Consider the following 25,110-nt stretch of genomic DNA (forward strand, 5'->3'; position numbering starts at 1 on the left):
CAGAATTGCTTCTAGGATAAGAAAGCATAAGGACCAAAACTATGCTTAATCATATTTAGTTGAAGAGTTTGTGAGTTTTTTTATTATGTTTATTTTTCTATATAAAAAACCCAGCACAGAAACTGAGCAGCTTATTTTGATTTCCACTTCCATTCCTCCCCCGCTTTTAAGGACAACCTGTTACTTTTCTTAGAATTCTCCTTTTCATCTCTTATTTCTTATTCATTTTCCTACTGACTTTTTGTGCTATGTTACAATGAGAAAAAGAAAATGGAAAGCAGCAAAGAAAACCTTCACATTCATTTTAATCAAATGTCCAATATTCTTGCTTTCTATTGTATGGCTTTGTTTATCTGTTCCTTGTCAGCACGACAAAATGATCACAGCATGGCTACTGTTTCAGAACTGGGCCTATTTTTCTTATTATAAAGTGGGCTCCATATGGTAATCTCTGGAGAATCTGGGGGAACCTGCAGTGAGTTTGCTTTCTTTTGTCAACAGTTCCACATTGTTCCGTTCACACCCCGGTCTGCTGATGCTTCCAACAGACTTTTTTCCCCTCCCTAACAATGGAGCTGATTGCATTCATATGCCTATTATTAAACGGAATTGTGAAACAGAAAATCTTTACCCCTTTGAATAAAACAAACTTAAAATGAAGTAAAAACTTCAAAGAAGTCTAATAATATTTATAAACTGACAACAGGCTCAGTAAAATGTGGTTATTTTCATCTCATAGGGCGGAGCGGAGCATAATATTCCAGTGGTTGTTTCCAAAATTTCAAAAGAACAACGAGGTAAGTGTCCGTGCCAGGCTATTTGCTCAGGGGATTCAGCAAAGCATCACCAGGTTTATACATTTCAGACTGGGGAGGAATAACTGAATAGTTAAGAAAAAAAATTGAAATCTGGGCCATAAATGTGCATGGCAGGATATTTTTAAGGAACATATGAAGCTGCTTCATGCTGGGTTAAATCCATTGGTTCATCTAGTTTGGTATTGATTACAGTGGCAGAGCAAGCCGATTGGGCGCCTGGGGCAGCATGCGTACCCTGCGCCCAGGGGCGTGGCAAGCGACTCACAGGGGCATGGCGAGCCAGGGCAGGATGCCCCGTGGGGCCTCCGAGGCGTCTGCCAGCCTCCTCCCACTCAGTTGCCCTACAGCTGTGGAGGAGGTGGCAGGCAGACCATTTGGGGCAGTGGGAGCCTGTGGGCACCCAAGCCACCGCGTCACTCCCAGGAGAGATGCGTGGCTTGGGCACGCTGCAGGCCCGCAGTGAGTGCCACCCAGCATTTTGTCACCCACCTCAGTGGTGACACCCAGGGCTGACCGCCCCGCCCCCCTTCCTCCACCCCTGATTGTTTACAGTAACAGGAAGCAGCCGCCCAGGATTTCAGACAGGGTTCTCTCCCTGCCATATGTGGAAATGCTGGAGACACAAGGCAGTTGCGGGGAGCACTGGGCCTGCAACTCTTCCTCACACTTTGCACATTTAAAGTAAAATAGAATTTCCTTTGTGAATTTTAGGCTCACACGCTTTAAAACCCTCTTCAATACAAGCCTAATTATTGTCCCTGAACCGTTTTATATGTACAGCACAGATTATTGTAGCTGTGGTGTGCATGCAGTGTGCCAGGCATTCCCAAAATGCATGAGAAGCTTCTGTTTTCATGGAGCGCCATCTGCACAACAAAAACACCCCAGAAGCCTAGGGTGCACTAATATGTATCCAATTAGGTTTCAGTCAAGTTGTGCATAAGGTTGAGGAGGAGGTGGACTGTGGCCAGCAAGAGCAAATTCCATAGCAGTTCCCTTCTTTGGCTAGAGTTATGAGGCTGAATGCACATCACAGACTAATGTGCAAATTGGAACCTAGCTGTCCATCTGAGTTTGCACTTCTGTGAGAGTTGTGATGCTCTTCTTAGCTAACGCCCCCCCCCAAAAAAAATGCATTTAAAATGTTTAGTTTAAGATCAGAGATTTATATTTAAATGTCTTTTGGGCAGATTTTTTTAAAGCACAGAAACTGGATGGAAAGTGACCGGGTCAAGAAATAGACAGATATGTCAAACTCTAGCAGAATCCCTGCAAAATGACACTCAGATCACAAGATCCACTGCAGCCTTTAAGCCTGATAACTGTATTTAGAAACAAGAGCTGCAGCTGTTCTTTACATTTTCAGGGTTCAAGACTAGAAACATGTCCTAGATGCAAAAGGGGAAATAAATTTCCTCAATAATACTTTCAGAAAATATTAATTATCTATGTAAATGTGAAATATGAAACCTGCCATGGATTTGTTTTCTTTTGTCACCTATTTCTCATTGTCCTGCTCACATCCTGCTCCACTGATGCAGCTAATGGAAAAATATAGAGGAAAGGTTGAAATGAAAAGCACACCTTTCCTTTATTTTCTCTTTCTTTTTAGCGGAACTCTCAGGCTTGCTGTTCATAGGAGATGCAATTCTACAGGTAGGCAAACCCATTCACTTTTGCCAGGTTTTAGTCCCAAGTATAATGTGAAGTCTAACCTAAATGAAGCCAATGCTCAAAATTGTCTTTTCTTTTTTTTAAACTCAACAGATTAATGGAATTAATGTAAGAAAATGCAGGCATGAAGAAGTGGTGAGCTTATACTCTTTTCTAAAAACCATTGCGGTTCTTAATAAAAGTCAGCATAGCTGCACTTCTGTCACAGTGTTCATCGCTATGCTCTGTAAGTAGATCAATGATCCCAAGATTGCTAAATGATCTAACCTTTGAATATTGTAACTTTACCATAGAAATGGTTTACTGGCCTCAGTTGTGTTACAGCCTAAGGGAGCCTCTGCTTTCTTAGGATTTGTAGGTCCTTTATTTCTGGTGTGCTTTGTGTACCTCCTTTAAGCAATACTATTATGTCTGGTTAAGCAGCGCTCCCTGTACATACCAGATGTGTGGAAAGCTCTCGTGTATAAATAGAGAAGTGAGGGTCAGGGTACTGGGCCCACCCCCAACAGCCTGCACCCACACGTTGAGCACATATGTCTACAGTGGAACCCCTTAATGTGAACAGCTCAGTATGGTTGAGGTGCCAGTGGAAGCACTTACCCCAGTGCAAATTTGTGTGTGGGTTTGGCTAATCTGGATTGGGACTGTAGCATGGAGTAAGGAGTTAAATATCCTCCCCCCTACAAGGTCTCAGTTTAGACTGAGCTTCCTCACATATCCTGTTTACTTTTTCAAAGTAGTTCACACAATTGCTAATTGCATGAATAGTTTCTCACTCAGTTTGGTCTGGGGAACCTGTGGCCATTGAAGTGTTTCTGGTCTACAACTCCCATGAGCGCCAGCCAGCATGACCAATAGTCAGAGATGATGGGAGTTGTAGTCTAGCCACATCTATAGGGCCACAGGTTCCCCAGCACTGCTCTAAAAGATAAGATGTCTTGCATAGTTGAGTGATTTAAGAATGCTTTGAAGATGTAAATTCAAGGGAATTATAGCTCTTTTAAAAAGAAGAGTTATAGACTCTTACAAAATTGTGCATCAAACAGTAATGTAAAGGAGCTACTGATTTCCTAAAGAAACTCTTTTCTTTTTAGTTGTATATTGCATTATATGAGGTTCAATAGCGAATTAAGTTATTTTCCTAATCCCATTTCTTGGAGCTGTACTTCCTTTTTAGTTTTGTGCTTATTTCATATATGGCTCATCAACTTTCAGAGTCTGATTTGTTTGCAAAAGCAGCTTAATCCTTTGCTAGGCTTCTGTATACTAAAACTGAGATTTTTATTTACTGTGTCTTCGAGCCTTGGTGTTCCAGCAGTGATCAGATTACTTTAGTCAGTAGTTAAGCTAATGCAGAAAATCTCTCTGTGGGAGCAAAATGAGATATTGGGGCTTCAGGAAAAGGTTTGGTTGTATTTTTGAGTGCAGTGCCATATAGCTACGCTAGTAAGTCATTGTTTTGTGTTCAGAGTCAATGAAGCAAGATATGAAATGTTTGTGAAATTATGCCGGCACCCTTGTTAACCTGATTATGCTTTCTAGGATTAATATTTCTTTTCGGTTATAATTTGCACAGCCAGCCATGCTTATATTTTAGCACCTGACAAATGCTTAACCAAAACCTTAGGCAGAGATGTAAAGTGGGTACTTGTTTGCAAACCTTCAGCCATAGAATCATAGAATGGTAGAGTTGGAAGGGATCCTGAGGATCATCTAGTCCAACCCTCTGTAATACATGACTGGATACTTTTACAGATGACTCTTCTCCTGCAACAATTGAAACAAAGCAGATATCAATGAATCAGTAATGACTGGACTGAGAAATGTCTTTAGAAAATTGAGAGGGGCACTTCAGTAAAAGGACTGTGGCAATATTCAAGGAACAGGACATCCTAAGCAGAATATTATGATTGAGCCCTCCACTCCTCCACTGTAGTGCTTATCAGATCCCAGAGCTATTCTTCTTCTCTCTTCTGTCTTCAACTAGGCAGCCATTCCTGTTCTATCTTACAGAGCTACAGAGCTCATGTCCTACACAGCCCAAATGCCCACTCCCCCATCTGGCATCTCTAATCTGTGGGCCTCAAATTGTTCACCTCTGTGCCTGGCCCCAGATTCCCATCACTTGCTGCTTCTGGCTTGCCACAAGTGTTTCACATCTGGTATGTATACATTGCAGCAGCCTGCTTAGAGGTGAGTAGAAAGAGGCTCATCCCAAAATCAATTAGGATCCATTGAGTGACCCATTTGCTCTTCACTGGCTGCATTCACGACAGTTTATTCAATTCTCACGACATATCCTTAACTGTTAAACTGAGCTTTCATGCAACACAAAAAAAAAACACTTTTGGAAGTATAGCAGAATATATTTTAGTGCTCATTTCAGTGTTATTGGCTTTCAGGGGGGAAAAACACCATTTGCAAAGAACACAGAAATGAGCGCTAAACTTGATCTAAGTCTTGTCGAAGCTTAAATATAATGCAGAAAATAACAGTTAGGAAAACAGTGGGAAAATGGAATAAACTGTCCCGTGAATTGTGGGGGATTGGATGTATGTTTAGGCCAGGCACTGAATGGGCTGGATTTCTCCATTTCCCATCTTATGTTCCCAATGGGGAATCCTTGCTTTGGCATTCCTTGATGAGCCACTGCCTGTGGTCCCTTTCCTGTTGCCTGACCATCACACCTTACCCTCCTATAGAAGCAGGCTGTCTGTCTTTCCTGTACACCTGGTTCCTCAGGCTGGCCTGGCCTTGGGGGAGTGGGGAGACAAATTGTTTCTAGATGCTGCCCTAATATTGTTGCAAGACATTTCCCTAGTTAGTCATTTATGTTTATATATTAAAGCTGGGAATTTTAAAAGTGGTGGTGGAAGGAGAAGATGTGGAAGATTATTTCTATGTAGAAGGCCCATATTCATTTGTTATTATCTACAGTTAGAAAGATCTCAGGTATTTGGGCTGAAAGAGGCTGTGATAGATCTTGCTGTGTGGCTCAGTCATGAAGGGATAGAATTACACACACACCAACGTTTTAAATCTTTCTTAAGCTATACAAATCCACAAATGTTTTTCTTCCCACAATGAGTTCATGCCACTTCTCGACTCCCACCTTCCTTGGTGCCTGAGACAGGCACCATGCGACTCAACAGGCAGGCTGGCCTGTGGCCAAAGCCACCTCCTTCCTGGGAAACAAACACATTTTTCTCCCTTTCATGTATTATCCCGGAGCTCTGCTGTTTGTGAGTTCAAAGAAAAGTGCATGAAAGAAAAATAAACAAAAACCTAATTATAAATCTGGTGCAAACAGATATTTGATGCGCGCAAAGGCAGGTCATCTCACTGCCTCTCTGTCTTAATTTCCCTGTCCAAGAGAGCTTTGGCCCATATCTAATGAGTGTATGTTAAAATGGAAAGTGCTGTTGTTTAGAGTGCTTCACAAGCTGTTGTTTCCAGTTCTTCACAGAATATGAACTTTCCCCAAGTATGTTAAATTGGTGGCAATGCAAAAATATGCTGTGCTTTAATGTGCTGTATTAGTATCAAATGCAAAGTTTTGTGGACTTCTTTTTTATTTTTTAAAAAACCTTCTTATGCCTTGAAACGTCTTGTCACATTTAGATAGGACCCTCAGTCCACATCTACACAGTATATTTACTTATAGGCAGTGCTCTTTTCTGGGGTTATGCAGGGGTATGCATACCCCTAAACATTTTGTGAATGTTTGGCCTCATTGAGGGGCAGTATTTCAATACGAGTAGGAAAATGAGAGTACCCCTAAACATTTTTTTTTTTTAGAAAAAAGCACTGCTTATAGGCAAAGACTGTTTCTTAGGGCCAAATCAGACTTGATGTCAGCTAATTGTGTTATTATTATTATTATGATTTCATTGGGGTTTCATTTGCTTTACCATTTATTTAGAAGATTTATAAACTGTTTGAGAAAACAAGAAGAAGAAAGTGGTGCACAAATGAAACTGGAGATAAAACACAGCTGAAATCCAGTGTCCAATTAAAAACAAATATACATAAAACCATCACAAATAAAAGCAAGTGTGTGTATGTATATCTGTATATAAACATGCACACATACACACAAAAATATACAAAGATAAAATCATTAAAACTTTTAAAACAGGTATAGGTAACTAAATTATATATCTGGGTGGTCCTGCTGAAATAAGTTATTAGCAGGTGTCTAAAACAGAATTGTGAGGGTGCCTGCCTAATGTTAATAGGCAGCGCATTCCAAAGTGCAAGTGCTGCGCTTTGCAACCTCTGGCAAATGTGGAACAGACACTGTGTGGCACTTGTAAAAGTGCAAGTCACACAAATGGAAGCCTTCAATTAGGCTTCTGTGGGGCAAGGTAACACACTAAGTTAACTGGTCTCAAGCCCCATGAGGCTGAATTTTGTGAAAGTGGTGTTCTGCTGCCTTCACCCAGATCCTCCAATTGTCCCTATTTTCCAGGGATGTCCCTGGTTTAGAGAAGCTTTCCTGGTTTCTGATACGATCCCAGAATTTCCCACTTTTCTTAGGATGTCCCTATTTTCATTGGAGAAATGTTGGAGGCTGTGGAGTTACCTAACCCCCAAGCTGTCTGAAGGAAATCCTGTCTAAGGAAGGGTTTTTAAAATGCTCAATGTTTAATTATGTTTTATATATGTTGTAATCTGCCCAGAAGGCTGGATCAATCGAATCAGATGTAAATAGTAAATAGTAACGTTGTTATTATTATAGAATGGAACGTCCTTATTTTCATCGGAGAAATGTTGGAGGGTATGTTCACCCAGTGAACCAATCTTTAATATTTTTTTTTAAAAAAAGAGACTTGTCTCCTGTAAATTGTGCAATGTAGTTTTACCCTGCCATCAATTTAACAGACTTGGGTAAAGGTTTTTCCCCTCCCTGTGGAGATAACAACAGGGTTTGGCTTTTTGAGGGAAGTGAATTTAGATTGCAGAAGGAGCATGGAAGGAAATGGTTAAGATCATCTCTCAGAGTATCACTCCCCCCAGTCAGCAAGACAGTCCTTTAGGAGCTGCTAAGTACTAAAATGAAAATCATTGTGCCCAGTTTGGCCTTTAATTGCTGCCACTGGCCTATTTTTGAGACAAGCAATCTTGGATACCGAGTCCTAAAATAGGCCTTTTTCAAGGAAGCATTTAACTAACCACTTTAGCTAGTCTCTTTTGTAAAATATGAGTGAAAAACTGATACCCACAGAGAGACTTCCTATTAGACAGAAAAAGCAGGCAGAAATAGCATAAGAAGAGCAAAATAAATAGGTTTGGACAAGTTTGGCCTTTCTTCACTCATTGGCTAAGTTCTCAAAACCTGTTTCCAAAAGCCCTTTGTTTGGGCCACTTAGCAGTACTGGAGGGCTGCTTGGGTCAGAGCCTGTTGCATCAGGCCAGTCGCCCATCTAGTCCAGCACCCTGTTCTCACAGTGGCCAAACTGTGAGAAGCACAAAACTGGACCTGAGCAGAATAGCACTCTTACTGACTTGGGATTCCCAGCAACTGGTATTCAGAGGCATGCATTCTTTCATATTTCCAGAGCATGTGTCTCTTGTACAGCTATAAGGCAGAGCCAGCCCAGAGAGAGGTGGGGAGAAAGAGAAGGTGAGAGGGGTGGAAGGTACTACTGGTCCACTTTACTCTCAAACCAAAAGGATCCCACATTTTTAAAATTTCAGCTGCATCTGGGCAAGTCATGAATGAGCTGAATCACACACCCCTGATAAGCAATAAGTGAATTAATATCTATGTATGTGCAAACACCATCTGTTGTGTGTGCCAGACTTAGATAACATATTGGAAATTTAACATATCCACACTAACCATTAGCATAGATAAATATATACATTTTATATTTGTATTATGTGGATAATGATAAAATCGCAGACCCTCTTATTGTCCCTATTTTCCAGGGATATCCCTGATTAAGAAAAGCTGTCTCAGTTTCTGATTTGATCCTGGAATGTCCCACTTTTCCTTAGAATGTTCCTATTTTCATTGGAGAAAGGTTGGAGGCTATGGAGTTATCAGACTCCCGAGCCATCTGAAGGCAATCCTGTATATGGAAGGTTTTTTTTAAAAAAAATGTTTAATGCTTTATTATGTTTTTATATATGTTGGAATCTGCCCAGAGAGCTGGGGAATGCATTCAGATGTGTGGGGTATAAATAGTAAAATTATCGTTATGGAATGGGACGTCCCTATTTTCATCGGAGAAATGTTAGAGGGTATGAAAATGCATTATAATTGTTATCACTTCAGCTCTAGGTTCCTGTACGACCGAACTTCTCTCTCTCTTTTTTTTAAATAATTTTTATTAGTTTACAACAAAAACAAAAACACATACTAATTTCACATCCAATTTTTCACAAATTATTTCTTTTCTGGACTTCCTTCAGCTTTTCCGTAAATCATCCATGGTCATTATTTAAGTTACACATTCCTTAGGTTTATATTGTCATTATTTATATCTTTCTTTTCTGTTCCCTTTAAACAATACTTCTCAATTTTATGTGATGATGACTGCTTAATATAGACAGAGAGAACATTTGGTTGGTTTCTACAAATCATTTGATATGATCTTTATTCATTCAAAATTCAGTCAGTCTGTATAATCATTGTATGACTTCCCCCTTTTATCTGTAAAATGCTATATTGCCACACACATATTCATTATCAACAACAAATTAACTGGCATAGATCCTGAATTGCCTTAAAATGAGGGTTCTGGAGGGTCCACCGACTCTCCTTAGCAGACTTTCAGAGGGCATAGAGGCTGAAGGGGAAATTGGAATGGGCAGAAACCACCACCCACCTTCTACTAGTGTGAGCATCTTCATGGGCCCACCAATTAGGCAAGATGAAGCAACCGCCTCTGGTGGCAGGTTCCACAGGGGCAGCAGTTCCCAATGTAGATCTTCCTTTCCTCCTTGCTCCTGAAGTAAATCTTCCCTCACACCTCTAGCGTTATCTGTCCCTCACTTATACTTTCCAGATATTCCACAAATTTCCCCCAGTCCTCGGTGAACTTTTGGTCTCTTAAATATCTAATCTTCCCAGTCAATTTATCCAACTCAGCATAGTCTAACAGCTTCATTCTCCATTCTTCCACCGTCGGTATTTCCTGTTGTTTGTATGACCGAACTTCTCAGTACTGTGTTTTCACCTGTCTGTACTTGTCGTAACTGATTTGTAGCCAATACTGCTACTCAGAGTAGACCCATTGAAATTAACGAACACAGCTAATTTGGGTCTATTAATTTGCATAAGTCTACTTGAGTAAAACTTAGTTGGATGCAACCAATTATGCTGCAGAACACTCTGGGATCACAAAATGAATGAAGGGCAGACTAAAAATAGACATATTAAACATATTAAACAAACAATAATAAACAAACAATTAAAACTCACTGCTTAGCAGAGTTACAGATAGGTAGCCGTGTTGGTCTGCCATAGTCAAAACAAAAAAATTTTTTTCCTTCCAGTAGCACCTTAAAGACCAACTAAGTTAGTTCTTGGTATGAGCTTTCGTGTGCATGCACACTTCTTCAGATACACACTTCAGATGTATCTGAAGAAGTGTGCATGCACACGAAAGCTCATACCAGGAACTAACTTAGTTGGTCTTTAAGGTGCTACTGGAAGGAAAAATTTTTGTTTTGTTTTGTTTTTGTTTTGCTTAGCAGAGGTTGTTGATAGACTGCCAAGATGAAGGCTGAGCCAAATGATCACTAGCAAAAACTTTTGGGGCAAAATGCCCCGCCCCAAGTCATGTCACCTTCTTTTATGACTATCATTTTTCTTCTCCTCGGGCATCATGTTATCATATCCCTTGCTGCCTGATCCTAACTAGCCAGTGATCATGTAGCCATGGAAGTATCATGCCACTCTGTGACCATGCAGTGAAGAAGGTGAAAATTACCAAGATGTTCAGGCAACTAAGTGGAACACTTCTGTTCTGGCAATGTACTTTGTGGGTTGACGATAAAACTGTCACTGTTCAAGTGTGCTAAGAAAGGAAGTACACTCCTTAGCCAGAAGCCCATTATCCTTTGTCCTGTGCTGTAGAAGATTCATTGTCTGTCGTTACCTTTGAGCACTGGAAGAGAGAATGTGTTACCTAGACAACATAGGAATATGCTCCCTTCCACATGTAGCTCTAGATTTTGGGCTGCCTCAGCAGTTGCAAGGCCGGGTAAAGTCTTGCGAAGCCCCAGATCTTCCTGAATGTACTCTATGGGCTCTTGTACCCTGCAGGCATTGCAGTGAGTAGCAGAAAGCTCCTGTTTTCAAATGTGCACTCAGTCTCCTTATTCAGCCTATCATTTTTTCACAGCCATAGGTGTGTTTGTCAACAGAGTGCCTAAGTCTGAGGTCAACTTCTGATTTCACCTTGAGCATAATTCCAAAAGTAGCGGGGGTGGGATATTATCTGAGCAAAGCTAATGCCAGTATTGTGTGATTGTTGCAAGATTGGTACTAACTGCAGTTTTCCACCCACTAATTCATGTCAATAAGCAAATTATAATAATTACCAGCAACTAAATGACCAAATTATGATTGACCTAGTGGTGTATTGTAAACAAGACGTACTTTAATAATGGTTTTTCTGAACTGTATTGCTAAGTACCTATTTTCTCAAAAGATTGGAGGGGGGGCTTTTGAAAGGAAGGGTCAAATTGTAATAGTGTGGAAGAGTGCAAATAGATACTTGGCAATTTTGTTTTATCACAGTTTTATCATTTTATGTCAACTATGATTGGAAAAATATTTGACCTGCTCTCTTCTGAGTCTAGCATGAAAAAGGAAAGCTATAATTATCAGGTGGTAGTTTTGCAAGGTAGGCAACAATCTGTTTTCCTTGTGACCCAGTTTCCACTGATGTTCAGTACCATCCTCTTTGTTATTCACCACTTCTCACCCTCAGAGGCTCCTAAGAGCACCAATAGTACCTTGGAAGCCAAATGCCTTACAACTTGAACGTTTTGGCTCCCAAACGACGCAAACCCAGAAGTGAGTGATTCAGTTTGCAAACGTTTATCGGAAGCTGAATGTCTGACACGTCTTCAGCTTATGATTGAGTTCAGGAAGCTCCTGCAGCCAATTGGAAGCTGTGCCTTGCTTATTGAATGTTTTTGGAAGTTGAACGGACTTCCAGAATGGATTCCGTTCAACAAACAGGGTACGTCTGTATCCTTTTTCTTCAGAGTACATTGGGTGGGACAATTGCTGCAAGAGCACAGACACCCTTCTCATCATTGGACTGCTTCTAGGGCCTTGTCCTTTATCCTGTTCACTTTCCTTATGTTCCACTAATTTCCTGACTCCAAAGTTTCTCTCTCTCTCTCTCTCTTTCTCTCTCTCTCTATGTACTCATTCTAAGCATGAGGGCTCCCCTCGCCAAATCTCTCTTTTTACATTTCTTTGGATGTTGCTTTAGAGAGTGCTACCTCTTATCTCTGTTCCCCTAAGCTGCTCATTCTGCATAAACTTGTTTAGCAGCTTTTTAGTTTCATCTCTTAACAGCAAATAAAACAGATTCTGTTTTTCAATACTATTTAGTTATGGCCTGTTCAAAACAGAATTTCCACACAACTGTGATCTTGTGTTTCACTTTGCTCTTCCAAACAAGTGTCTGGTGCTTCCAGAAGGGAGATTGGCAAGCCCGGGCTTGTTCTTTAGCTCTTTTCAGGTTAACTTGAGCTGCAACGAAGACATGTCCTATGGTTTACAGTTGGTGGTTTGCCCAGGAGAGCTAAATCATGGACCTGAGTTCTGAGGACATGCTAAGGCAAACTATGCTTAGATCAGTGCAGACTAGCAGCAGAACAACTGGGGAGGATCAAAGCAGCTGTAATCTCCTCTTCCAAAGGTCATACACTTGCTTGTTTGCCCTAAGCCATAGCTTGACATTGTGAACGAAGCCAGTGACACTTTAAATATCATGTTAGTTTTTCTTTTGTTGTTGATATTGCAGATTCGTGTCCAAGGGAGAAAGAGCCATTCAGATATTTCCAGCTATAAAACCATGGCTATAATAGAAGTTGTACCCTGAATGTCAATTAACCACTGGCAAGAATGGATTTCTCTGGGATTATTGCCTAATTAGGAATATGAAATGGAAGTGAAGTAAAAGCTGCAATGGGACAAAATTAAAGATGAATTGTGATAAGCATTATCGTTTCCAGTGCATTCAAGCCATCACCGTTACGCTCATCAGTGAACACCCTGAACAATTTAAGCTAGTCACTTTCATTTTTTTCCAGCACTGTGCTAGAATGCTGACCCAGTATTTTTTTCATTTTAGAGATGTTTCTCAACCTACAGATGTAAAATCATCTCACTTGCTCAAAGTATTTGGAGAAAATAGGGGAGCCCTTTGGTTTTAGAAAAATCTATGAAGCTCTCTGTGGGGATGGGCTGTAGCTCAATAGCCTAGCACAACCTTTACAGGCAGAAGGTCCCATGTTCAATCCTTGGTATTTCCAAGGTGGGCCTGAGGGGGAAAACCCTACCTGGAACACCTGAGGACTCACTGCCAGTCAGAGCAGAAAATACTGAGCTCGATGGACCAATGGGTTGTCTTGGTATAAGGCTCTTTCCTGTCATCCAAATATGAGAAAGAGCTCCCAAGAGCAAGCTCTTATTTTCAGTTCAGGTCTAGAGAATAAGATAGAGACACAAGAAGCTTCTGAGAAAGAACAGATTAGATGACAGAAGATTCAGTAGCTGCAGGTATCCTATAAACCAATTTTCGATACCCTGGAGCCCATGACCAAACCAGCTGGAGCTGACTAATGTTGTAGTTGAAAAAAACATCTGCAGGGCACCAGGTTGGGGAAGATGCAATTGAAACAATGGAGTGGGTAACCTGTGCTGGATACTAATCTTAAATCAGGCTTAACACCTGTTTTTTAAAAACATTTTGTTGTGTATATGGGTTTTTTTTAAGGTATGGAGAAGAAAAATTAAGGCCTGTAGGTTGTGTCTAGCCTGCCCATGGCTTAACTTCAGTTTGCACTGCCCATGAAAGATCATTTCAGGGGAAATGGGGAAGCTGAACTATTATATAGGACTTTATTTTATTGCCTATCTATTCCTCTTGTTGGGAGCTTAATATTTTAGTATAGGTTTCAGTTTTTGCAAAATAGGGATGGGACAAAAATGTGTTTATATGTTTTCCTGTATTGCTGAATCAGTGGCATGGATGATTGCAAAAAAAAAGTGTATGGGAGAAAGCAAAAACTACTTTCAGAGGTTTTACAAGTTATGTCTCACAGATGCAGTGCAATTATTCATCTGTGTATGAAAGGCTATCATTATGTGGATGGGCTGAAGCAGGCAAGAAAGGAAGTTTTCACATGGTTTGCAGGTGACAAGACTAATTTTGTCAGAGAAAGCATTTGCTGCAGTACAAAAATATCTTTCTCAACAGAGATTGGAGGCAGAGCAGCCTACGTACTAAGCTGAGAGAGCTGCAAGTATTGATCAAAAGCATTACTTCAAAAACAGATTTGTCAAAGGATTTTGTTTTATGCCACTGTCAAGGTTCTGGAGAGCTCAGCTAGTAGGGGGGAAAGCTTGCAAAAGTTCATTCAAGTTCTTTAAAATATTTTCTTCTATCCATTTAGTTACCTTTCTTTTGCTAATAATATTTTTAGTATGCAAAACTGAATTTAAAATTATTTTTCAAGGGTGATTTATAAATAAAGCTGGGTAATAGAAATAAATCTGTCTAACAAATCCTATATTAAAAAGAGTGTGCCCAGCATCACTGTGTGTTCAGTAACATGTACTGAGGCTCATTTTTCAAGTGTGATCACACGTAGGTCAGATACAAAGAAACCAATTTCCTTACTCCAAAGGGGTTTGCTAATCAACCATGCTAGCCCTGCCCATTCCATGAGGGGAGTTTGGGATAGAGAATGGAAGTCTGCTATTGAAAGAAATAAAAGAAAAATATTTTGAGAGCTTAAGCCATCTTTGGATCTTTCCTATAAAATCTGGAAGCAGTGGCCAAAATAACAACAGCACAAACCCTTTTCTGTTGGACATAGGAAGGAGGTGTGCCGAATAACAACTCCCATCATCGCTGGCCATTGACCATGCTTTGGGAGCAGATATGAGTTGTTGTTTAGCAACATCTGGAGAGCCAAAAGTTCCCCACATCTGGCATTGTGGACACAGATTAATCGCTGACACAGAGTTGTTCAGTGTGGGACTGTGTTTGACATACCCACCTGAAAATTTTCTTCTCTCTAGATTAGCAATACATAATGAATCCAGCTCGCAGACATTTCCACTCTCCCTTATTCCACATCTTATTGATATTCTTACAAAGCCGGCTGTGTAGAGTAGGGCTGGTGACCCAATATAGGTTCATGTTTCTGAGCAGGCAAAAGTATTTCATCTGGCTGAGAAATGGCTCAGGTGCGGCATCTGTGAATGCAGTTCCAATTCCCCTTCCCCCAAAGAAATGCAGAGAGAAGTTGCATGTGACTGATTTGCTCAAAAGTGCTGTTGCCTTCATTCCTCCACTACATAAATCCCATCATTCTCTCAGATATGTATGAACTGGGCCACAACATTAGGACAAAATATGCCTCCCTTTTTATGTTACATTACAAAGCTCATGTGTCAGCCCTTTCTGTCAATTTTCAACCACCGTGTTTTCATGTTCACCCAAGCAGTTTCTGAATAACCATCCCCATCCTTTTTGCTGTTGGAGTTAGACAAAAGGCTGCTCAGCATAAATAAGATTACTGAGTTCTAAGGAGCTGAACCGCAATGTTTCTTGCACAACACATGTGACTACTGTATTCATAGTGCTTTGTGTCTTCTGCTATGTCTGAAAATACTTCTAATAAACTACTATTGCAACGCTGAGGGATATGGAAGAATCTATATAGAGTGTTCAGCAATTCAGAGCTTTCAGTCATAGTGTATGACCTGAGAATACAAATACTGTAAAGTAAGAAGCCCGATTAGAGCTCTTCATCTCTGGCTGACATTTATTAATGATGTCGAACATTATTTAGAAGAAATATTGAAAAAGCTATAGTAACATTTCTAGTCTTTTATTTATTAAGATTTTATTCTTATTTTTGTGCATTCTCTGAGGTCTCTCTAACCAAATTTCAATAACAAAAGCATCCCACATTTAAATCAGCTCATAAAGGTCTACTTTGATTGTGATTTAAAATTAAAATTTAAATTATTAAAAATATATGGAGCAGTTTTGAAGGGCATGACATTTAGAATATTAAAGAGCTGCTTAAAATATGTGGCTCCAGTGTTTTAAGGTATTTGAAAAATCTCATGCCTGTTTGTATCTTAGTATCTTAACCACATGTAGCCAGAAGATAGAAATGAAGTCTGTTTCAAAAGGGAGAAGAGGGCATCATGGAGAGAATAAAGAGGAAGAGGAATGGTCAGATCTTCTGCAGGGCCAAAGGGCACCTTTCTATCAGTAGTATAGACCAAGACATTTACCCTAGATATTCCTGGGACCACCATAACTCCTTCCCATGGTGGGAGCTTAATGTGGATTAAAACCTGCATGCACCTTGATTTTTTTGGATGTTGTCCACATCACATTCTCCCCATCCAACTAGCAACCCATCGTTTTACAACAGTAAACTCTGATTTTGCCAGTGACACTTATCCCCTGGTTTGGTGTTCTGGTCACTGCTAGACTCCAGGGTCATGATTCCTAGGAGTCTAAAAGGTTCCTGTGTTCTGAAACCCACTATTTAAACATAAAGTGGTATGCATTCCATCAACCAGACTTTTTCAAAAAACACCACCAATGTGCCTTTCTTCACCATATGCACCAACATGGTGAAGCAGTGTATTTTTAAGGTCTGTAGCAGCAAAAATAAACATTACTGTGGTATACTTTTTAAAGAGACTGTCCGATTAGTGAGCAACGAGCTTTTGCTGGCAACTGTATACTTTAGCAGATGTATGAAGTAGAATGTGAACGTATATATTCAGCAGCAAAAATGTTTAAAGTGTTGGGTTAGAATAGGGCAGTTTTAATGTTGTAAACTGAAGGAATCGGTGATTATTTTCAATGGACCTGAGATAGCAAGATTATTAACAGTACAAATTGAAGCTCAGTTTTGTATACCTATTTTAACATTTCCGTACATCTTACGTTTTGTGAGGTAGGTGTCTTCTCTTAAATTTCTGCATGTTGCTGGTGATACCTTTTTCTCTACCTTTTTCTTTCAGTTGTGCATTGCTTGCTACAACCTTCTAAGTAGCATCATCTTTGATATTTTCTGTGATCAAGTGTGTCCCACTTTCAGAAAGGGATGCTCAGCAAAGTTTACATGACTTCCACTGTGTCAAATTACTGTGAAACATTTGCTCATATCTGTGAGAGCAGCACAGGGACAGACAATTCAGTTCTTGATAGATGGTCTGGCTGTTACACTAGTGAGAACAGTTTTGATAATCTGGATGAAGTGACTCTGGGTAATTCATGTAACAGAAGAGAAGGGGAAGCACACATTTCTTTTAAATCACCGAGGAAAAATTCAGAGATATTTTTTGTTAGTCCAAAGTGAGAGGCAAAACACAGATTCCACCAATACGCATTTATTTACTAGAGAATTTTATTTACTAGAGGTTTTTTTCTGTGAGACTAGAAAGGTTTAGCTACCCATGCTATGTTAAGTTTCCTAACACCCCGGCCATAATTGGTGGCGATTTTAATGCCCGTACGGCAGCAAATTGGGACTCGTTGACCAAAGCCAAATGGTGGGTTACCCCAAACCTTGATAATCATGACCTGGAACACATCATGAAGAGAACTTCTAAGGACCACAGAGCAAATGAGGCTGGAGTACTCCTCTATCAAATGGCCATCCGTTTGAATTTGGTCCCCTTAAATGGCACATGCCTCCCCGATATTCCAGGGGATTTCACTCACCTGAGCGTTAAATCAAACAGCGTCCTCGATTACCTGTTGGTCTCTAGGGATCTATTTAAGTGTATTTCCACTTTTAAGATCGAGAATGTACAATTTAGTGATCACCTTCCCCTTGCTGCTAAGCTTTCCCTGAACTGGCAGCCGGAGGCTCATAGACATGCGACTCAGATGGTAACCAACGAATCTTTCCAAGTAAGAGGAATCAAATGGTCGGAGACACAGGCTCAAAGGTACCTGGAATTCTTTCAAAAAGAAATCCTCGGGCCCTATCCCAACATAGGCTCTGCCTCAGACGAGCATAGCATAGTATTGAAGCGCTTCTACCATCATATGACTGATCTTACGTCCTTCTTCAGGTTACCACCCAAAAATTTAAATCGAAACGAGTATACTCACGGTGCTCCCTGGTATAATTCTCAGTGCAAACAAGCAAGACAGCGCCTCCGTGCTATATATAATGCATACAAGACCTCTGATGCATCTACTCTGCCAGCTAGCTATGCACAAGCCAAGCAAGTTTACAAACGCACGCAGATAATTGCCAAGCGTGAGTGGCAACATAATCGTTGGCAGGCTCTGATTACTGCTTCAAAACCACACAGATCCAGGGAATTCTGGTCTTTGATTAACAGAAGGGGGAGGAATTCCCCAAGGGCAGTCATCTCTGCACCGACATGGGAACGGTTCCTGAAGAAATGCTTCTCACAGGCAGATGCTCCCTCCGACCATCTGATGCACCTGTTTACCCACCTACCTATTTGGCCTCCCACCGATCCTGACGAAATAGCCAAGTTAATAGCTCAGCTGAAACCGGGCAAAGCCCCTGGGCCCGACCTGATCCCTGCTGAAGCCATCAAACTACACCCACAATGGTGGGCCGGCATCTTGGCCAAAACCTTCGATGCAATCAACGCTTCCGGTCTCACCCCCAAAACATGGAAGGAGGCCATTATTGTACCAATTCATAAAAAAGGTTCTCCAACGGAGCCGGAAAACTACCGTAACATCAGCCTCCTTTCGATCATAGGGAAAATTTACGCCAGCTTTTTGATGACTAAATTATTGCGATGGGTAGATGAGACTAACCAGATTGGCCATGAACAAGCAGGGTTCAGAACTAAACGCTCTACAACCGATCATGCGATAGTTCTTTATCATCTGGCACGGAAGTACTCCCCCCCCCCCGGGGCTACCTCTGTGCTGCCTTCTTAGATCTAAAGGCAGCCTTTGACAGCGTTCCTAGAAATATTCTTTGGGAGAAACTTGCGAAACAGGGCATTGTTAGAAGACTCTTATGGCTCATAAGCCAGCTCCACGAAGGTACCCTTGCCAGAGTGAGATTCACTCCAGCGGGCGACCTTACAAATTCGATACCAATAAACAAGGGAGTGCGCCAAGGATGTATATTGGCTCCCTGCCTATTCAACCTATTCATCAGCGACATGCGAGCACCCCTAGTCAACTCATCTCCAAGTACACACGCGCCTAGGCTAGCGGATTACCGCTGCCCACTCCTTTTATATGCGGACGACGCGGTAATTCTATCTTATACACGTGTTGGACTAACCAGAGCTCTGAAGATCTTTGCCACGTATTGTCAACTCAATCAATTAACCATCAACCATGCCAAGTCCAAGATCCTGATCTTCTCCAGAAGCCGGAGATTATACAAATGGAAGCTTGGTGGGGCAAAAATAGAGCAAGTCCTAAAATTTCAATACCTAGGAGTTATTTTTCAATACAATTTGGGGTGGAAAGCTCACATTCAACACCTACTTAATAAGGCCAAAACCTTGTCATATGCGCTCCTCCGATTCTTCTTTTCGGACGGAGCTTTGCATGTTCCCTCGGCCCTAAAGGTGTTCAAGGCAAAAGTGGTTGCCGTGCTTGCTTATGCTGCCCCGCTCTGGGCCGTGATGACAGATCTTGCTCCCCTTGAGACTCTGCAAAGCCAATTCCTACGTCGGCTCCTAATGCTCCCCCTGTGCGTAAGCAACGCAACTAGAATTGAAGGTCGCATCCCTAGAAACTTGCCTGTGGAAGCAAGTCTTCAATTACTGGTTATCATTGTGGCATAGATTACCAAACCATTACCTTGCCCAATGCTTATGGCGAGATGAATTCTCTAGCCTTTGGACTAGTAGAATTCATGCCAAACTCCTGAGTTATGGAATCTCTCCCTCAGATTCCCTAAAACTAGACCAAATCACTGCTCAGAGACTGATCCGCCAAAGACTGGATGACATCGATTTACAGCGAAATTATACGCTGGGGGGAGGTGTTTGTTCGCCCCAGAACATTGGTATCACTTTAACTTACTGCGTTCCATCATACCTCTCCTCCCTTTCGACTGTTGCACATAGACTGGCCTTCACCAAAGCGAGGTTTAACGTTTTTCCCTCCAATGTCCTGAGACATAGGTTCTCAAAGGGCCAAGCCCCCGTCATGTGCGAATGTGATAAGGTGACGCCGGAGTCGCTCCAGCACATTATGTTCACTTGCCCCTTGTTTAATGTGCTACGGGCAAATTTGTTGGGATCAATCATACAGAAACTAGAGGGTACCCCACCAAAATTCCACCTTGCCCAAATCTTGCAGGACAAGGATACCCACACGACCCTGAAGGTGGCTAGGTTCCTAGTTGCTGTCCTTTCCCAAAAGCGACGCCAAGGAGCTCTACAAGCTAATTAAGGCGTAGTATGCCTTTCCATTTTATAGTATTTTATTGTTATAGTGGTGTTTTAGCGATTGCTTTTTTTCTCCTTACGGCACAAGCTGTTATTTATGTGTTGTTTTTACCTGTATGGGCCTATGGCCGTAATAAATGATATTCTATTCTAGCTACCCATGCACTATATTTTTTACATGGGGTGTCTTCATACTGAATTATCCAATGAGACTGCCTTGTTATAGGCAGAAAGGGAGAAGAAGACTGCTCATGGTGTCCTTTTATGATCAGAGGGGAAATGATATTATCCATTTCCCCTCTGATCATTGTATCCCTCTTGTACAATTTCAGTGGAACGTCGTTCCTTCCTTCTGGAAATAATCATGTTCTAGAATGCTAATCACAACTGTGCAAGGTTTAGCCTGGCCAGGCAGGCACTTTTCACAACCTCATGAGTCTACTGGTTGAAGGGTGATTGACTGTACAGCTGTGGGTTCATCTGCTTTGGCATCCACAGAATTCCCTCCTCTCACTGGATTTTGCACCAAAGTGAACTTTGTAAAACAAGAGAAGGGATTGGAAAATTTGTCTGTGAATAATTTTAAGGAAACCAGAGTGTAACCGTAAAGCTTAAAAATGCACGTTTGCTTTTATTGTTCATTTCTTTTTGTGTTGTACAGTAAGCAACTGTGCAATTGTGTGTGAAGGGTAGAATGTAATTTTGGCTTGTATGTGTGTGTTACATCTCCATCTTTAATCCTCAGGTCCAGGTTCTTCGGAATGCTGGAGAAGAAGTGACCCTAACTGTATCCTTTCTCAAAAGAGCACCTGCGTTTCTCAAACTGCCCCTCAACGAAGACTGTGCATGTAAGTATTAACTGTTTTTTTAAAAAACAATAACAACCCAAACAAACCCAAGTCTTGAATCTATCATAGGAGCCCCAGAGCCACTTCACATTACTACTTTTTAAGCCTGCTTCTGTGAATTGCCCTGCCTTTGTTAATTTACAAATCATAGTTTGGTTTTTGTTTGCTTATTTTTGCTGAGAATTGCATGAGTTTCTCCCTAGAGCTGATTTTGAGTGTTTCATTTTAAACCTTTGCTTTAGAGATGATGTTATGTTCTCAACTGATTACAACTTGCTTTGAGTGCTGTTAAAGTTCTTTGACTTAACGATAATTTATCCAGAGTATTTGCATTTCATTTCTAGATTAATACATAATGGCAGAGATTTGGAGAAGGATTGGCATTTCCCCCCCTAACTTGGCAATTGAGAGTGAATATATCTGTCTTGAGGACTTTTCATTTTAAATTGCAGTCATGGGCTTGAACAGATTGTTCTGCTTTAAGTGAAGATTAATGGAGTCCATAGTGATCAGTATTTTGTTTTTGTTCAACCATTTAAACTGATTAGTCTTATTGGGAAATAGCAGAAATGGAGAGACAGCTGTCTTCCTTCTATAATTTTAATAAATTGTAGGGACTAGTGCATAGTCTGAGATCGCTGTCTGTGTGCTATAGTTGCCCTGTGAAGATTATCACCAGGGTTTCCCCTCAGCCTTTTAATTAAGAAATGGAAAATATTGTTTTAAAAAAGCTTCTGAAATGAATTCAAATAGCCTCCTACCCATTAAATAATTCCCGTTGCATTATATTCATTTATTTTCAAATGTTGATTAACTTGTTGAAGGTGTTCTCATTTCTATCATTATACCAGTTTCTCCTTTATTCATACTAATGAAGATATTTTATATTCATTTGATATTGTCAAAACAATTCACTCCTTTCAAGTTTCAAAAATACTACATGTACACAGTAGAATTCGCACACCTACTTTCTTTTTTACAGCCAGAAGACTATTTGGGGGTGGTGAAATAATCTAGGATCACCACAGTTATTTGCTTCAGAATTTATAAATGGCTCTACTTTCATAGAATACCTGGGTGGTGTATCGAAATAGAATGTAAAAGATAATGCAGATCATAAAACAGTGTTGACATTTATAAATCTGTACCTTGATGGCAATGCAGTTTTTTTTTTCAAATAGGGAAAACATCTGGTTATCACAAGTCTGTAAGATTGCTTTGCATGGCAAAGAACTCCCCATCCCTTCAGTCCTCTTTGATGATCTTCATATGCATGGTGGTTTTTGAGAGCTGATGCATTTAGTATCCCTGTAATGCACATTAAAACACCCTCTGTAGCAGAGGCAACAGCTGTGCCCTATGTGTGGCTGAATTGTAACTACTGTATGACAAAACCAATGTCAGTTTTGATTATGAAGTGTGCGTAGTTCAGTAAGCTGTGATACACTTTTGTATGTATTTATGTTTTTATTAGGCATTCCTAGTGATCAAAGCAGTGGTACTTCATCACCTCTGTGTGATAGTGGTTTACATCTTAACTACCATCCCAATAATACGGTAAGAAATTTTTTTTTTACCTTGCTGCCAAAAATCTGAAAATTTACCACACATGACTGTTAACTGAGAAGTTTTTACAATCTATGAGCATGCTGGGAATATGCCAGTTTCAATATTAGGTAGACTCCATAGAAGCAAAGTGTACTGTAAAAACCCTTTTCTCATTATGCAGCTATAGGTGAGAGAACTTTATGCTAACTCCTGGTTTAGTACTGGAATGAATTCAAACTGAGACCACAACTGACAAGTGGATAGGATGCTGAGTACAGTCACTTTCTTAAAGAAAGTAACGTAGAGTGAAATGATGGTGGTGGTCCCAACCAATGTGTTCTCTGTTATGTCACTAGGAGAATGCCAGGACCTAATAATTTATTTTGGACATACAGCATTTATTTGGCTTTCTTTTTCCCCTCAGAATTAATTCTAAATTGGATGTGGGTTGGAGGAGTGTTCGCTCATCACTATTTTGGCTTGCAATTCAAATTATCTTAGTGAACCCACACTAAATTTTAATTATGTTTTCCCCTGGACAATTCAATTTTACTGCTACATCCAAACTGGAACAAGGTCTGATTTCAAAAAACTGCCAAACTAATTGGAAACAAAGGTAAGTTTGTGTGTTGTAAAAAAAGGTATCAGCACCGACTCTCATGGAAGAAGCTTTTTTGTGCTTTGTTTGAACATCACTTAGCAATACATCATAGGTGCTGACAGACCCAGAGGCTCAAATAAACACCTGAAATGTTGCAGCATTATTCTGTAGTCTCCTGTCTCTGGAACCAGCTAGAAAGATTCCATCAAGAACATTTTGACACTTCTTGCTTCTGCGGAGGCTACAAATACTTCACGATTAGTGTTTCTTACAACCCTTGTAGTATTTCCCCCCTTTCATGTCTGCATGACCTCAAAATGTTTGAAAGAAAATGTTGTTTTAAATGTTAGCATATCCTGTTGGGGTGCTTGTTTTTCTTACCACAAGTTTATCTCTTTTGCCACTATAATATCCATAGAAATGAACACATGAAGAAAGGTAAAAGCACCTTCTGGATAGAGGGGCATGAGAGTTATTCCCTTTATCGGTGATGTGAGCCAGAGCTCTGTTGCATGAATGGTTTGTTTTTCTTTACTTCCATTGGCAATAACGATGGTGCAGGCCTCTTCTATTCATTGCAGATTCTAGGATAGGTCTATCCTCAACATCTGAAGTCCTTAGGAAGGATATAGATATAATGCTCATTACACTGGCGTCTCTAGAAACACCCCTTCACTTTCTCCTTTTTGAGTATATGGTGCCCATTGAATAAAACCAGCCTTCTCTTTCTTATATTTGATGGCTTCACTTACGAGCATCCTGCAGGATGTTGTATACTATATAGTTCTCTCTTTGTATAGAAGGTAGAGATTAATGTTACCCTTCTCAGAGAACCTTACAAAATAAAACCTTTCCTGCTATACATATCCCACTTGTTGTAGTGATGAGCATTTTGCAACTAGCCAGCTCAGAAGATTTTCACTGGGTGATCTTGGACCAACCACAGACTCTCAGCCTATCTCACACGGTTGTTTTGACAAAAAAATGGGGAGAAAGAGGACTATGAAACCACCTCAAGCTCTGTGGTGGAAAGATGGCAGAGAAATGTAATGTAATATATAAATGAGGTACTGTTTATTGTAGCTGCTGATGGTAACGCCAAAACATCAAAGTGTTTGAAATATTTTTCAGGACACACTTTCATGTTCTTCATGGCCTACGTCTCCAGGGCTTAGGTGGGAGAAGAGGTGGTGTGATCTCCGATTAATCCCGTTGCTTCACTCCCGGTTTTCCCAGTATCTCCCAGGGTCAGATATGTGCAGGTAAGTAGATAAAGGAAATATTTTCTCCATATACTGGAGTATGCCAGTTGTAATTTTTGAAGTGAAGGGTCTGAGAAGGAGAGGTGCTCTCAAACTACCAGATCATTTTTTACCATCGTTAGAGAAAGAAAGGCATTTTTTTACTAATAAGGAAAAATAGATGTTATGTTAGCTGGGCCTGTAAAACACAGTTAGTGCTAGAAACTAATATGATTAATACTCTAAGGTACAACTTTCCCCAAACTTCTAGATATCAGAGAAGGAGAGAGAGTCTTACTATTTACAAAAGGAAAAATAAAAAATACCCTCAGTAATATTAAGTAGAATGGGATTTTTTCCCTAAGTCATAGAGTAGAGCTATTGAGTATGACTTAGTTGGTTAAAATCCAATTTTAGCTAAGTAAATTAAAACCTGTTGGTACTCAGGCGGAGCATGTTGATTACTTCTAGCTGGAAATGTAGCTCTTTCTCAAGTTGTGCATGAGGCAAAGAATATAACTAAGAGACTTTTGGCATGACTACAAAACCCTTATAAGGCATGTGGAGGCACTGATTGCTTGAAGGAATTTCACATCCAAATCTCCATGCCTAGATAAGCTAACAATCCGTTAAAAGGCCTAGTATCAGTCAGCCATGATCTTTTCCTCAAAAGCTAGACTCGACACTAGGACTAGAGTCTCCATGACAAACTATTCAGTGTTTTCCTGTGCTC

The 25,110-nt window shown here is 40.5% G+C and overlaps 1 protein-coding gene across 4 annotated transcripts in view; it reads left to right on the forward strand.

Annotated features, from left to right (window-relative positions):
• SNTG1 (syntrophin gamma 1) overlaps window positions 1-25,110 on the forward strand; it is a 222,100-nt gene that overhangs the window by 122,231 nt on the left and 74,759 nt on the right. For all 4 annotated transcript variants that reach the window (XM_083622996.1, XM_083622995.1, XM_083622994.1 and 1 more), the window contains 6 exons: window positions 740-797; window positions 2,431-2,474; window positions 2,586-2,627; window positions 20,885-20,987; window positions 22,462-22,544; window positions 24,268-24,398. In XM_083622996.1, coding sequence (XP_083479122.1) covers window positions 740-797; window positions 2,431-2,474; window positions 2,586-2,627; window positions 20,885-20,987; window positions 22,462-22,544; window positions 24,268-24,398 — 461 coding nt within the window. The remainder of the gene's footprint in view (window positions 1-739; window positions 798-2,430; window positions 2,475-2,585; window positions 2,628-20,884; window positions 20,988-22,461; window positions 22,545-24,267; window positions 24,399-25,110) is intronic.

The sequence above is a fragment of the Podarcis filfolensis genome (genome assembly GCF_964270895.1).
Source record: "Podarcis filfolensis genome assembly, chromosome: 7".
Classification (NCBI taxonomy): Eukaryota; Metazoa; Chordata; class Lepidosauria; order Squamata; family Lacertidae; genus Podarcis; species Podarcis filfolensis.